General features: G+C 33.7%; 1 protein-coding gene and 1 long non-coding RNA gene across 2 annotated transcripts in view; one reads left to right on the plus strand and one right to left on the minus strand.

The window, feature by feature from the left end:
* The window catches only part of LOC105194680, a 58,927-nt gene that overhangs the window by 40,902 nt on the left and 2,279 nt on the right, over window positions 1-15,746 (plus strand). Inside the window, exon 2 of the mRNA XM_011159739.3 lies at window positions 7,363-7,400. Within this exon, the coding sequence (XP_011158041.2) occupies window positions 7,363-7,400 (38 nt within the window). The remainder of the gene's footprint in view (window positions 1-7,362; window positions 7,401-15,746) is intronic.
* LOC113003190 lies at window positions 6,004-10,645 on the minus strand. The gene is made up of 2 exons (XR_005576569.1): window positions 8,917-10,645; window positions 6,004-8,091 (listed from the first exon to the last, which is right to left on the minus strand). It is a non-coding gene; the product is annotated as an uncharacterized LOC113003190 (long non-coding RNA).

Raw genomic sequence — 15,746 nt, forward strand, 5'->3', positions numbered from 1 at the left:
ACACAAATACTTAAGTTATCCTACCCCCGCACACGAAAGTATTAATATCCGAAAGAATTCCACGAGATTCTTGAGTAAGAACTCTAAAATACTGAAACTCTAGATTCTTATCCGTGCGACAAATCACAAAGAGATGTTTGATTCAGTCTCTATGAAATATAGTAGCGTGTCAATCTATGATAAAGCATTGCTCAAGCGTTATGTCTCGGTCATTACAAAGCGGTATAACGGCCGTTGATTATGCGGTGTGTATCACAAAAAACCGTTGAACTCTCAATTTAACACCGGTACTATTCTTGCAAAATCTCTCTATGTCCTCCGGATAAAACAAATCTTTTTTTTTTTTCAAGTGACTTCAGACAGATCGATAGAAGCATGTGTCTTGATCAAAGTCGGACATGACGAGACAGACACGAGGAATACATCATTCAAGTCTACCACCAATTATCATCGTTATTTATTTTAAATTCGAGACGGACAACAGCCGTTAGGTACAGTTTCACTGTTCACCCCGTTTCTACTTATTTTCGTATTATCGGAAATCTCATGGTGAAATCTACTGTGGTGAAATCTTGTCGCTCAATGTCAAATATAAAATAACGTAGGATAAGAAGGAAGAGAGTTCACGTAAAGGAAGTATCGCGTTAAAGCAGTTTGCCGATCTCATCGAGACTTCCCTTCGGGAGAAAGTTCGTGATTGAATTCTCGCCAACGCTGCGATAAATTAAACGAAAGTTTAAAGTCGTCACGTTCCCCCTGTGAGGCTATTGCTACTACGTATAAACGTGCAACACCAACTGGGGCTGCTTCGTTGGTAGCAAGCCGGATGCTTTCACTCTCAAGAAATATTTTCGAGAGACGAGCGATCTTCTCTCTATCTCTCTTTCTCCTCTCGGCAATCATTTTCAACGCAATCTTTCAACGAAGATAAAGGTGTGGCCAGTTCCGAACTCCCACGTTCTATGCCGCGAGATTCCCATGATACCCTCTGATTATTAACGATGAGTTTCGATATCTGCAACTTTTATCGCTACCTGATTTTTCTACAGTGTAAATTAACAATGTCCTAGTTTACACCGAATGCTATTTCAATACGGGAATCAAAATGGCACTAAAGATTTAATCTGAGTGCGTTTATTTCGATTCTAAGTAAATCGAGTTGATAAATATAATAATACAGAGATAAAGTTCCAATATAGGATAACAGATTTACATGTATTCGCGATCAATACAGAAAAAAACTTAAATCGATCATTTAATACAAAGGGTGCAAATTTACTGAACATATGTATTAATTCAATTCAAGTAGTTTTTAAACATATCGTATCAGATTAGTACATCACCGTTTACGCTGTTTGAATCAAACCAACTTAGTACAAATATAGTGCTTATACGATATGCGTATCAAATGGCCGATGTAAATTATGTTAACTATATTAATAGTGAATTTTTAATCTATAATGATAGCAAAATAGCAACAGATAATTACGTTAATATGTGCCATAGCAAATATAATGCAATTTATTATATGTGGATTTTTTTCATGAAATCAAAATTAAAACAAAGTAAAAAAATTGCAATGTATAATTAAATAAATAATTAGCCTTTAGTTGTATTTCTGAAAACCGTTGGATATTTTATACATAAGATATTGTATCGATACTTCGTGCAACAATCTCGGAAATGTTATAGTCCTATGTAATCAGTTCTTTCAATTATCGACGTCGAGTTGACGTCGATTCAAGCTGCAGATGTCGGTACACAAGGCTCGTGATTACGGGATCGATTAATGAGGTAACTCGCGCGCGGTTACGTTGTTCTTTAGAATACGCCAGATTCGTCACGAGAAAGGAGACTCATCTAGGGTAAATCCTATGTCGAAAGCGCTAAGAAATTTATGAGAATATAAAACCAAGCGCCTGTCTCATTAACGATTATTGATGCGAAGACCGCTGCTTACCACGAAGAGAAATGTGTCGTCCATTCTTAAATGATTTTATCGAACTTATCAGCGTTAAATTCTTTCATGCATATGATTAAACTACGTTTACAACTCATTATTATTTCATAATGTATTTATTTAGACTATTTAATAATATGCTTCTATAACATTAAAAAAACATTAGTTCGAAATTTATTTTATTCGACATTAAAGAGCTAAACGCCTCATCCGTTCTCTTCGTTATTCATTTAGATCTGAAAAGTTGATAAGTCACGAAAACATGTCTTTCTCTCTTTCGCGATACTTTATGGAGTGTTTAGTTACGTGTTAGTAGCCAGCGGCACTGCCCACTGATTTTTCGGAAAATTCGAAAGCAGGAAGCACCCGCTCTCCTACTTCAATCCACCCAGCACGAAATTTTCTTCTCGTTTCACGTAACAATCCCACGTCTTTTCCAGTCGCGTCCTAGGGCGAAAAAAGGAACAAGAAGAGCAATGTACTTCGGCCGATGGTAATCACTTCCTTGTCTGTGCACCAGTAAGAATCTTGAAACCCCTGATTTGCGATTTGATTATGTCGTTCTCGTACTCATTACAATTTCTAAGCAGCGCGCAGCTACATTGGAGTGAAAAACGGCAGTCTATATCACGTCTCGTTTTTTCATCAGTATCAACATGTCGTCCAGTATGTAATGCCAATGAATGTTGTAGGAAAGAAATATACGCGTTTCAAATTCTTTCATTTTGTATCACTTCGGATTTTATCATAAATTTCAAATTAAAATACTAAATAATTTATTATATATTAAATAATTGCTATAAAAATAAGCATTTGTATCGCGCAATTTATATTAATCATCAATACAATTAAAATAACTATACATTTTTTAATTTAAAATAATATAAAATTCATAAATTAATTCGTTGAAACAATCATATAAAAATCTAAATTTTTTTTATAAATAAAGATATTTAAAAGCTTAAAAATTTTGAAAACTTTATAGAATGTGTTTAAAAAATCTGAAAAATTAAAATTGCCATTCAAAATTTACCAATTATTTCCAGCATCCGACAGATTTATGTATATTATATAATGACACTTTCTACATAATCATTACAGATTATAAATATATTTTTAAAATGATTACACTGAAACGGATTAGTAATTATCTAGAAACGTAAAAAAAACAAAATAACAAGTGATAACTTAGAATTTATTTAAATAATAGCTTAGATAGCAAGTAAAAAGGAAAGTAAGTAAGTAAGCTAGTAAACAAATTAAAGGCTTGTCAATCTAAATCAGAAATAAAATCTTTTATCAAATCGATTCTTATTAACATGAAATCCACTTTTTAATACCTTAACTCCGTGTGAACTGTAATCTCGAATCTTGCTTAATCATTACGTTGTTTTTATTGAGGATGCGGATGCGGATGTTAGGTTTATTTTAAATTTAAGATTATACAGATTACGTTACACTGCAAATGAAACTGTGACAACCGTTTTAGTTTTTTTAGTTTAATAGGAGAATGTTCTCTTAAATACGTAACGTCAATTCCGGTTAATTAGAAGTTCCAATGGATGAAAGAATTGCCATAAATCATGAAGCAACGTATAGGTGTTGCGAAGTTTATCGACTCTCATCAAGTTATGATCGCGCAATATTTTTTTCACGCGAGACGAGCGCAATAGTAAAGCGTCATCTCCGGCCGTGTCGCAAATAGTGTCGCTGGGACAATGTTGAGAGTGTGACGATGCCACACGCGAGAGTCTCGCACTGGTGTCATCCCTATTGTTACTAGATAGAATGTCATTGAAAAATGGGGCCATGTAGTCGACAAATTAATGCTTAATAATAAGTGGCACGTGTACGAGCTTCTCTAATAAAAGACGGAAATATCGGAACAGAGCTGTATAATTATTCGCACAAAAGAAGTATTTCACCACGCATTACGGCTAATTACTTATGTTTAGAGCGTTCCTTTTTACTATTATTTTTGACATATTTTTGATAAAATTATATATGTGTTAAGGTTACAGTACAAATATATTTAATAAAAAAAAAATTATAAAATAATTAATAAATAAATAATTAAATAAATTTTTGTTAATATAAATAATAAATCTATTAATATGCGATTATAGACAAACGTTATGCATTTTCATGTAAAATTTATAGCAAAAATTGCACGAGACATTTTATTTGAAGTGCATGATATATTATGGTTCTCGGATTCGGTAACTCGCGGTGATATTGTCGAAAGTAACAGCCAGCAGACTGAACTATTACTCAAGAATTACGTTACGCACGAAACACGGAGCCTGCACCTTTCGTCATTCGGACTTGATTGTTCTATTATGCAGAAAGCGCCCGCGATTCGTCGCTAGAAAGTAAAGTACGTCATGCGTGTTTAAGGAAGACCGATTGCCATGTCATCGTGCAACGCTTCCTCGCTGAGCTCAATGCAGTCTTCTACGAAAATAAATGTAGCAAACGAAACCGGGTGCAAATGCATAGAGCATATTAGCGGATAATTAATTGACATTTTCACGCTCTGCCTAACTTGAATGAAACAACGTGCACCGAATTTTATACTCTATTGCATAGAATTAAGAATTAAGAATACATCATTTTTTTTTTTACATTTTTGTCTTACAAATATTATGTCAATTATCTTTAATTGTTCTTACTGATTCTAAAAATTTTACAAACGTGTAAAATAATTTTGTTATGAGTGACATAAAAATATACACAAATTCTATCTCGAGTAATATGTTTCCTACATTAAAGGAAAAATTACTAAATTTTAATAAATATTTATTGAAATAGTATTAATAAAATATTTACTATATGTAAATGTATATTTATTTAGTACAAGAAATGTATATTTATTTAGTACACTAATTTAAGTACTATTTTTTCTTGTAAAGTAAATATTTATATACTGTAAGTAAATATTTCATTACTATTCAAAGAAATATTTATTAAAATTAAAGAATTTTTTCTCAGTTTGTATAATAATAAAAACCTATTAATATATATTTAAATACGAATAAAATGTATTTTCGTTTTCCACATTATTCAATTTAAATATTACACAGTACTATTTTATTAATAAGTCATTAATTATATAAATTTTAGTTTGAAATAACCGTGTTAATGCTATATTTTTTTTTTACTATATTCAATCAAAATTTTCTCTTTTTATTGATATATCAAAAGTGCCATATCTCTCCTTTACAATCTAAGCGGAAGGTGGCCAAGGCCCGTGATTCCTAATCGTGATACGCGGCACGATAAATTACGAGAATCCCGTGGAATCACACCAACAAATTGCCGGTTGGTGCCTCATTACATTGCGGCGAGCCGTAATTAGCGTGGTGAAATACCGCCGACAGACCGCGATTTAACAAGTCCATTGAGCCAATTCCTTTCATTGCGATCCGAAAATCGGATCGTGCTGCGAACGAACGATTTGATAAATCGAAAAGATAGTGCACTGGGGGGAAAAAAATAAAAATATGAAAAGCTCGGGCAGTATTCACCGCGAGAGTGAATATGCGTATTCGCAGAACTAATCAGAAATGCGTTGCGGGCGATTTTCTTGTTGCAGTTTCTTAGTCGTTTCTTAGCCGTATGTTACGTAAATATCGTATATATCTCATTAAAAACGATTACTTCTGGTATAATTCGCTTATAACGTTAACTGTCCGCGGCCGGCGCGCTCCCGAGATTTGTGGCGGACGATAAAAAAAAGGACGGGAATGTCGGAAGACGTCGTCGACCCGGTGCCATGTGTCTCAGGCACCGGTTGACAAGCAGAGCCGAGGGAACGAGGGTCTTAACTTTATACACACTCCGCGCAAGGATCTCTGGAGACGCACTAAACCCTCGGTAAGCGTCGACTTGTCATCGACGTAATTGACTTTCTCTCGTGTCGAGGATGAAAGAAACCCGGCAAGATCACTCGTCGGTAAGGTACGAACTAATTAAGGAAGTTCGATGTTCACGAGCTAATTAATAATGACCTAACTGGATAGCCCGGAACAACACGCAATTAATTTTTTTTTTTTCTTATCTCTTGCGTAACACATTTTTTTTAATAAACGCTACACGTGATAATCTACGAGACACGAGGACCTAATTTAATTTAAATGATTTATGCTTATAAAAATCGATGAATACTTTGTTTCAAGGACAAACAAGAATAGCCGGTTTAGCGAGAAAAATAGTCATTGATTCCAATTTACATTCCGTACGCCTTTCGCGTTGCAAAGCATTTTATTGGAGAGAGACTGTCGATATTGGGTTTACGGCAGAGAAATAATTTAAGAAAAATGGCTAAAACATTCTTAAAGCACTTAGTGATGCATTCGAGCAAGGCGAGACGAGAAAATACCAATACCAAGAATTATTTTCGACTAAAACAAATTGAAACAATTTTCTCGTTTCGATGGACTGAAATTCTCGCTTTTTAAGATTCTCGAAATTTATATCGAAATATTCGAGATTACACAAAAAAAAATTAGTATCGACCATTCATTGTTTCATGAAGAAATTCTGTTTCTTTATATAAGAGAGCAAATTATTATATGTTTATTTAAAATAATAAATTCTTCCAAAATTATATTCTTGCTTACATATAAAATAACGAATTGTTGATTTGATAATAATTTTTTTCTGTGTATCGACTATCTCACCTCATTTGTTTTTTTATTATATAAAGAGATAGCATATTACTTATGACTAACATGACACGAAGAGAAATAACGAGACAAGACGAGAAAAAAACAAATGACAGATAATAATCTCGAAATTATTATCTTAAACGAGACAAGAAATTTTGAGACAAGATTTCGAAATATTAAGATGCATCACTAAAAGCACTGCACCATAATTTAGACATCGCTATGGAGCAGCTCGTGCAAAAAAATGAGCATCGATTAAACGAAATTCAGATGCTTCTTAATTCCATAAGAAATGAAAGTGTGAATAATCGATCTGTGTAGTATATTATGTACTGTATGTTTCTGCGGCTGCCAATATAATAAATCTATGTAGCGTTCTCTCAAGGTGTTCCACGAAGCTCCTTCGAAATCGCGATTAAATAAGCAGCCACTGCATGGGGCCGATTCAATGATCTACGCGCACTATTATTCAGAGTGATCATTAATGTATTGCAATTAATAAATCGCATATTTTATTGCGAGTTCCCCGATATCGACCATTGAAGTCGCTCCTACATGTTTTTCTTGGCGCTGCATGTTTTTCACCCGAGAAATATCTCGCTCTTTGCCCACGGTGCATAACTGGATCGTAAATATCTGTACCCGCAATTTAACCATGTTGCGCATATGTCGCATATGAGCTTACCGGTACACGATGCAACCTTTCTCACAAAGACCTGTTCTTTGTTTCAGATGGAGCGCCGGTCCCCGAAGACACAGTCGTACACGAGGTAAGAAAAATTTTCAAATAATGAAACGAAGAAACTTTCTCCCCCTCCCCATACACTTATCGTAATCGTAAAGAGTTCACTAATTATGTTGTGATTCAAATAAAAACTCAACATACACACATATGATATCCTACAGCTATTGTATGCACTATAATACTTTTTATAGCATATTCTGAAGATTATTCTAAACAAAAATTCTATAAAAATATTATTTGTATTAAATCTTCAAATTGCCAGTTGAACTACGTTAAAATAAATAAAATGTAAATACGTCATGTAATTTTTTTATCTACCATCTTTTCTAATTATCGCGAACTTTAATAACAAGCTTTGAGCTAGATAGTAAAAATAATCAAAAATATACTTCACGTTTAACATTTACATTTTTTAATATTGTTTTTTTTATAAAACGCGCCAATAAACTCTCATAATCTATGAATAAATTGTTAACGATCAAAAGGGGATATGCGTACACAATTCCTCCGGCAGACAATTATACAGCCTCCAAGATTAAATATTTACGCTAATAAATCCCAACCCATCCATTTCACGGCAATGAATCTATGAGAATCACGCCACATATACACACAATTTCTAATATTCACAGATTCATTACATCGGATTAAATGAAAGATTATTTATGACTCACCGATACGGTGCGCAACAGCGGAGTTGTAGTAACTACGTCGATCTGTAACATATAAATATAAAATTCAAATTACATTTGCATTCAAAGTAATTAATATCTGAAAAATAACAGTTGCGCAAATCGAGCTTTTTATGTTTCTTTCAAATAAATATTTCAAAAAATAATTGTATAACTCTCGGAAAAAATTCTAGTTTAATCTGTTAAATATGAATCTTGAAATGTTTTAAATAATTCTTTCATTTTTAACTTTTACTTTAAATCATCTCAATGAGATTGGAATAAACAAGAATTGAAAATTCTTTCTCTCAGTAACAAATAAACAGGATGGAATAAGTTAATATATTTTTTAAATTATGTTATAGTTAATGGCTTGTAAAATTAATTTAGTTACGTCAAAATTTACATGAACAGAAACTGATTGCATAAGTTACGTTAAAATTAAATCAAGTTAAGATAAAAGTTAATTTTTAAAAGCATTATTTGTATTAAATTAGAAATTCGTGAATTTTTAAAATTACATTACTCAAAACAATTATAATATGAATTATCAAATTTATTATTTTATTTGTAAATTAAGTTTTTATGAAATAACAAAGAAATATTCTTTTTCTTATGTAGGAATATTATTTTTTCTTTTATATTTTTTTCTTTTACATAGATTAATTTTACTTAGGAAAATAAATTGATAAATAAATTAATTAACTAATTTTTTATTCAAATTTTAATAAATTAAAGTTTGTGTTTCAAAAATAATTAATTACAGTTAAAAATTAATCATTAAAAATTAACTCTGTTAAGTTAAACTTTTTAACATTATTCAACTTTCAACTAGTTACTATCCAATCCTACAAAGAAAAGCTAAGATACCTCATGGTTGCTCCGCCGTGGCCTGATGCCTCCCAGGCCTCCTCCTCCTCTCAGATTCCCTCGGCATCACCTTGCACTCGCGGAGAAACTCGGTTAACTCCTGGTTCCCATGCGTGTACGTTGCCGCGCGTTACAATGCACGTTGAAAAATGCACGCATTTGATGGAGTGACTCACAGAAACGCTTGTTTGCCGCGCGCGATAACGCACGCATAGAAGCCAAGACTAACTGACACTCGCGCTAATTAGAAGACAATCGCACTTCACTTAGCACTGCCGATATTAATGACGCGCCACGTATTTTCCAGACGCACACTTAGGTTATGGGCACTTTTTATTTAGCGACACAAGCGTCATTCTATTTTTACTATTCATTGAATGATAAAATGTCGTTCGTGTCGACTTGTCCAACTAAATGGAAAGTATCCTCTATCGCGATGGAAGTAAGCAATGTCAGAGAAATCAAACGAACGATAGAACGATTCATTACAACGCACTCGACACACCGACGCGACACGTTTCGGATACCGACGAGATTGAACGGTGGTAGGCTCTGACAAATCGCTGATGTACGAAACTTGCGTCGCACGGTCGACAAAATTGCAGTCCTGAGCCAATTACGACTGTGACTGATCACTTCGAAGCCAAACTGATTCCGAATCGACACTCGACGCGTTTTACAGCGCGTAACGGTAATGGGCGACGAGCGTGAGAGTAGCGACGCGCGGACAACTTCACTCCGCGTGATATAGCGCCAACTTCCTAGTGATCATTCGAGAATACGCAATCGGAATTTGGCGTCTCGCATGCAATGCAATCAGAACGCACGAATCTCAAAGAAATCGTAAAATGCACAGAATTGTAAAGATCATTGTCCACATGGATTATTTGCGTTACTATTTACACGCAGACGATACAAGCAATACGACTGACACTGAATGCGTTACGTTTCACGCATAATGCGTGCGATCGATACATCATTTATCATTGTTGTTCAACTGTTAAACAAGGATACATGATGCGTTATGCGAATCTCGCATGAAACGGAACACACCTATTGTCGTGCTGTTTTTGGTTAGGGTTAGGTTCGGACTTCACGCGCCGCGGTTCGCAAATCCAGTAAAAAATCCTATTTACATCGAGCGCAATTTACTTAAACCGATAAAAACAGTTTCAAATGCGTTACGAGAATCGCTACATCTCTCACCCTTTCGACCTGGAGCAGTATCACGCGAAATATCTGCCTTGATAAAGAGCACCGGTACCTCGACACGCTTCTGCATCGCGTCTCGACAATGAGTTGTTACTACTGCGTTGTCTACTGAACGTAGCAACGCATTGCAGGCGGTCAGAGGTGACCAATAGGTGGCCAATAGTCATCGTTTTTCCGTAAAAGAATTCCGCGAACGATTGACTTAACCTCCGCGTCGCTTTTTACCGCGTAACGTATTTATGAGTGGAAGCCACTGAACGTGTGGCGAGATTACCATCAATAATTCGTCGGAATGCTTGCGTTTACCTTCTGTACTCATCGCCGCAATCGTGTCTTTATCGCGAGAAAATATTAAGCTACGACACACGGAGCTCGTCACGCCACTACCCTCCGGCACGAGCGTCGCTGCGCGAATGATAACGCGGGCGCCCGAGCGCACGGAGACGGTGAGCCAAGGCCAAGGCCAGCGCCGATGTAAACAATACGCGCCGTGCGGCGAGTATTATGACCGTGCGTATACCGCAACCAGAATAGCACGTTAAAAGATATACTTGTACGTACATATTACGTTTCTTGCTTATCATATCGGAGAGTGGTCTCTCACGCATATCGCTTTCCAAATGAGTTGAATATAATACGGTTGCTTCTCGATTAAGCGTCTTCATTAAAAAGCACAGTTAAAGAATTTATACCGCAACAGTTTAAAGTTGTGTCATCAATTAATTGTTACGAAATACGAAATTACGAAATTAATATTTAAAAAAATGAGAGGACAACAATTATATATTTAACTACAAATCAAAACTCGCATAATTTAATTACAATTCAGAATAAAATTCTATAATTACCGAGATAAGAGTTTCAATTTTATATGCTGTGTGTACTTTGATATAGGTTCATTTTAAATATATCTAAGTCTTCAAATGTTTGTTATATTAAACACATTTAAAAAGACTTATTCATATTAGGAATACAAAATAAAATATTTATAATTTTTTGTCAGAAAATAAAAAAACAATTAAAAACATACATATACCTATAAAATATAAATTCACGCATATAAAATATACGACATAAATTATCAATAAAAATGTATTGAATTTCTGTCTTAAAATTATTATAAATTATAAACTTAAAATGTCAATTTACATAGTACATAAAAATAATACTTAATAAAATAAAATTATTTTATATTGAAATGTAAAACAAATTACATTTATAGTTCAATTAGAAATTACTTTACGGTTTTAGTAATGTATTCATCTTGCTAATTAATTCCTATATCATCATACTAATCGTTCGCACTTATTGAAATGAATTATATATTTCGTGTTTATTTGCGTTCGCTTACTTAATCTGGATTTAGCTTAATATATGATAAAACTACTTATCAGATTTGGAACAAGAATATTCGTATTACAAGAATATTTCATTTAAAGTGTGTTAAATATTTGAAATACACGATGTGCGGCGCTCAGCTTTCATTGTTTATTTGGCCTTAGCCTTCGTGTAATGTACGGCCTATTGTGTATTTATCATGTTATTATTCGTTCAGTGAAACTTGAAATGGCAGGTGCGATTTTCTTCGTGCATTGTTATCTTTCAAAATATAATCCAGCCGAGTATCAAGAAAAATGCAATCATTACGTCAGATCAGCAATCATTAATTAACACCGGTTAATTAATTTTTACTATTGATAATTCGTAAGTACCAAGACTATTTATCAAAGCAGATATTTCGCAAAGCAGATTTATTTGTGCAAGTAACTGAAAACAGTCGAAGATGACAATTACAAATTAATTGTTTTGTAAAAAATTTGATAGAAAATATAATTTTTTGATGAAAATTATAAATAGTCTAAACTAGATTTTGAGCAGTTAAAAAATTAATATTATCTAAAATATGAAAATGAAAAACAGACATTCATTTTAATACATACCGATTTTTAACTGTTACTGTGTGTAAGCGCAATTACAATATTTCTCTTTGCTTTAATTGATTATAGTGACGATATTTTTGTAGAATTTTCAATTTTAATTAATGTAAAGTACTAAATTAAAATATTGTACAGCATTTACGAGATATTCTATTTGTTAGATGGAACAATTGCGTGAATTTACATGAATAGTTTATACGGTTGCATTATCGATTGATTCAAACAGATATTATCTCGTTTAAGTAAAATACTTTGCGTGCACGTGTATTCTCTTTTCATAATTTTGATATAAATTATGATAGTTATCTATATAATTATTAACGCATCAACCATTGTTCGATTTGTACTTGAGCGACAGTACGATCATCAGATAAATTAAATAATTTTTATTATTCTTGTTATTATTCTCTCAGGTGTTGTTTCTCGTAATTTCGTAATATCTTTTAAAATCTATCAGACAGAACAGCAAAAAAAAACCATAAAGAAAATAAAAAATAATTACTAATAACGGTTTTTAACGTTTTCGTTAATCCAATTCTTTTGTACATTAATTTTTTAATAATTTATTTAAATTTAGATAAATTAACCGAGAATCAAAGACATTATATAAGCTTGTACTTTACAATCGATCAGTCGATCAATGTCATCGATTTCACCCCAGGATTTCTGTGTCGGACTTTTACGAATCACAACACATATGCTTCGATAATGAAGCTTAAAGTTCTTCACAATGATTCGTGCTGTACTAAGAACTACGGATTATCTAGCGTGTGTCTCGCGGCTATGTGTGCTGATTGTCCTTAATTCATATATAATTCATATAGACCGGGAGTAGAGATGCTCTTGCTAATTGGATAGCGCATGCACATCGCGACGAGATAATATAATAATATGCAGGTGTATCGCGCGCGTGCATTTTACCAACATAACACAAGAACGCGTTGCGAGACTAATTTGCGTCTTGTAATCGCGTAATAATAGCGTGTCCTTCCTTTCCTCTCACCCTTTTTTCCCTCTCAATCTATCTCGATCGTTATAAGAGAATATTATCCTCTCATGTTACTTGAAATCCGGTTTGAATATTACACATCAAAATGTTGGACTAAAATGGTGAAAGAAATAATACGTTCAAGTAAGCAGCAGTAAGAACTTTCTGATCAAACGCGTGCTATTTTATCAGTAACACTAATTGTTGAGTTTATGATCATTTTACCCGGCGTATTTGTCAGGTGTGCAAATCGCGGAACTAATTGTGCTCTGTAATCATATATAATAATTGTAATACGTCTTTCTATTCTATAACTTTCTTATTAATCCTAATCAAGTATGTCCGATACGTTTGTCTCGAGGTTGTTTCAAGCTTAAATCTTTTGATGCAAACAATGTTATCTAATAATAAAAACTAAATACGCGATATATTTACGATTCTACATCTGCTTCTTTTCACCTTTTATTCATTTTATTACAATGTAGTGATTTTACATTTGCGTATTATTTTTTTGGAAATAATAATTCTGTATTTTAAAGAGTTCCAATGATTACGCGCGTATAATAAAATATTCAGATCTGTACCGAAAAAAAAGATAAAAGTTGGAATGTTTGTATTTTTATTGCAATGTTAATCTTGCAAATCACTTGAATAACTGATTAAATCATGTTTTCTGGTCATTATTATAATTATAGCTTGTTCTCTCCTCGTATTCAATTCTTTTTGTACGATACGTGCTCCGATGCTTGCTATTTCTATATCGCTTTTGATAACAAATATTCTTATTCATATATTCAAATATGCTTATTTATATTTATTATTTTACGAGTTATCTGAATGCCCTATATTATGCGACATAATTTTAAAAGATTTTAAAATAAATTACAATTGCAAATGTGTTTTTTTTTTAATTAAAATGAACGATTGCACATTATTGCTTTGCATTATTACTAACAATGTGAATATTCGGATTTAAGAATTTAATTTAATTATTTTGCATAATATGAAATATTCACATTTCATATAATATATAATGTCGCAAAGGTAGTCTTTCAATTTGTCTTGTTATGAAGATGATAGTGCCACCTAATTGCATTAATAGAAGAAGACAAATAATTATACCGGCATGATTAACTGCAACACGTTACTTTGTTCCCGATACGATCAAAACTTCATGCACGGTATCTTGCTCGTCAAGCCTATCGCTCATTTCTCATTACGAACCGCGATGAGGCATCCATCATACTCGCGTTTGCCAGTGCATGTCGAATTTATTGTCTACAAATTCACGCAACATTCGGAATAGCTACATTACAATCCTTTCTTGTCAGAAATTTTATGCGGACCGTTGATTTACAACCACTTTATTGCAAAACGTTACGTTTTTGTTCTACTTATTTGAATAGTATTATAGAACCTTTATACATAATGCAAAAAATATAAATCATTATTCATTGCTTGAAAACGATGGTTTGTCGTCATCAAGTTAAAAATTTTCACCAGCATTTTAGTGAACTTTAAGTTGGCGTGTGCAAGAGGCAAATCGCGGTACAACTACACCTATTTGCATTTGTAAAGGTAACTTCAACACAGCAGCGAAATACTATGTCGAGAAGGTAGACACAGTTATGTCGGAGTGCTGACCTGACATATTCGTAACAATGCTAGGCGTGTCGCCGACGTGTTGCAATCGATTTCAACGACCATCTATGCGTTTCATTCGCATTACCGTCGCGACGCATGAGCATACGCATGCACCGCGCACAATCGAAACGCGCTATTGTGGAACGGCATGTGTAGACGGTACACCAACGTACGGGTCATAACGTACTTGTGGTAACTGGTCTTGCACAGGCGGTCGCTGGCACGAAGATGTCTTAAATGTCAAGGCGAGGACACGATGGACTGCTCGAACGCGCAGGCCGTCTCTCTTCGGCCTGCACGCTCGGTTGATGCACTCCGCGAAAGGAACTGTTGCACCGTGCATTCATTGAAACCTTTCCTGTCAGGCTTGAATAATCTCTAATCACTGCAGTAGCCACCGCACTGTAAATACTACGAAATAATTCCGAGAAGAATTGTATAAAAAAATGATGATTCCGTTAGTCTGTCTATTCTGTTTTCTTCTCTTCGTCTTTAGTAGAACATTTTTTTAGGAAACTAATTTAAAATTGCGAAAGAAAAATTGTATGAGAATTGTAAAAAAAATATATTAATTTTCTAGAATCTTTATTTAAGTTCCGTTAACGCGTTAATCCGATATTATTTATGTAACATTGGATTAGTGCTGAAAATATTATTCATAAAAATGCCTTCGATTCGTTGAATTTTAAAACAAATATCAAGTCACTGAAGATTATATAATAGGAAATTTAATATTCTTCTTGTATGTTCGTATCATGAACGATTACCGGCAGTAATTCATGGCGCAATTTGAAATCAATTTCCTGATGTTAAAGCTGACCGACTGTTCCGCTCGTTACACGGATCTTCGATATGCGTAACCAGATGCCTGAAAGCGCGAGGAAAGTCCATAGAGTTACGCGCTGTATTTAGAATATCATTTTAGCGACTCATAAAACATCTTTCTGTTCATGCATCGATTGCGTCGTGCAAATACTGTGAACTTTCTCCCGCTGTTTATTGTTCGAAGGCAACGTTAATTTCCAGTATAATTGTGGGGAAACTTTTCT

The sequence above is a fragment of the Solenopsis invicta genome, chromosome 16, assembly GCF_016802725.1.
Source record: "Solenopsis invicta isolate M01_SB chromosome 16, UNIL_Sinv_3.0, whole genome shotgun sequence".
In the NCBI taxonomy this organism is placed as follows: Eukaryota; Metazoa; Arthropoda; class Insecta; order Hymenoptera; family Formicidae; genus Solenopsis; species Solenopsis invicta.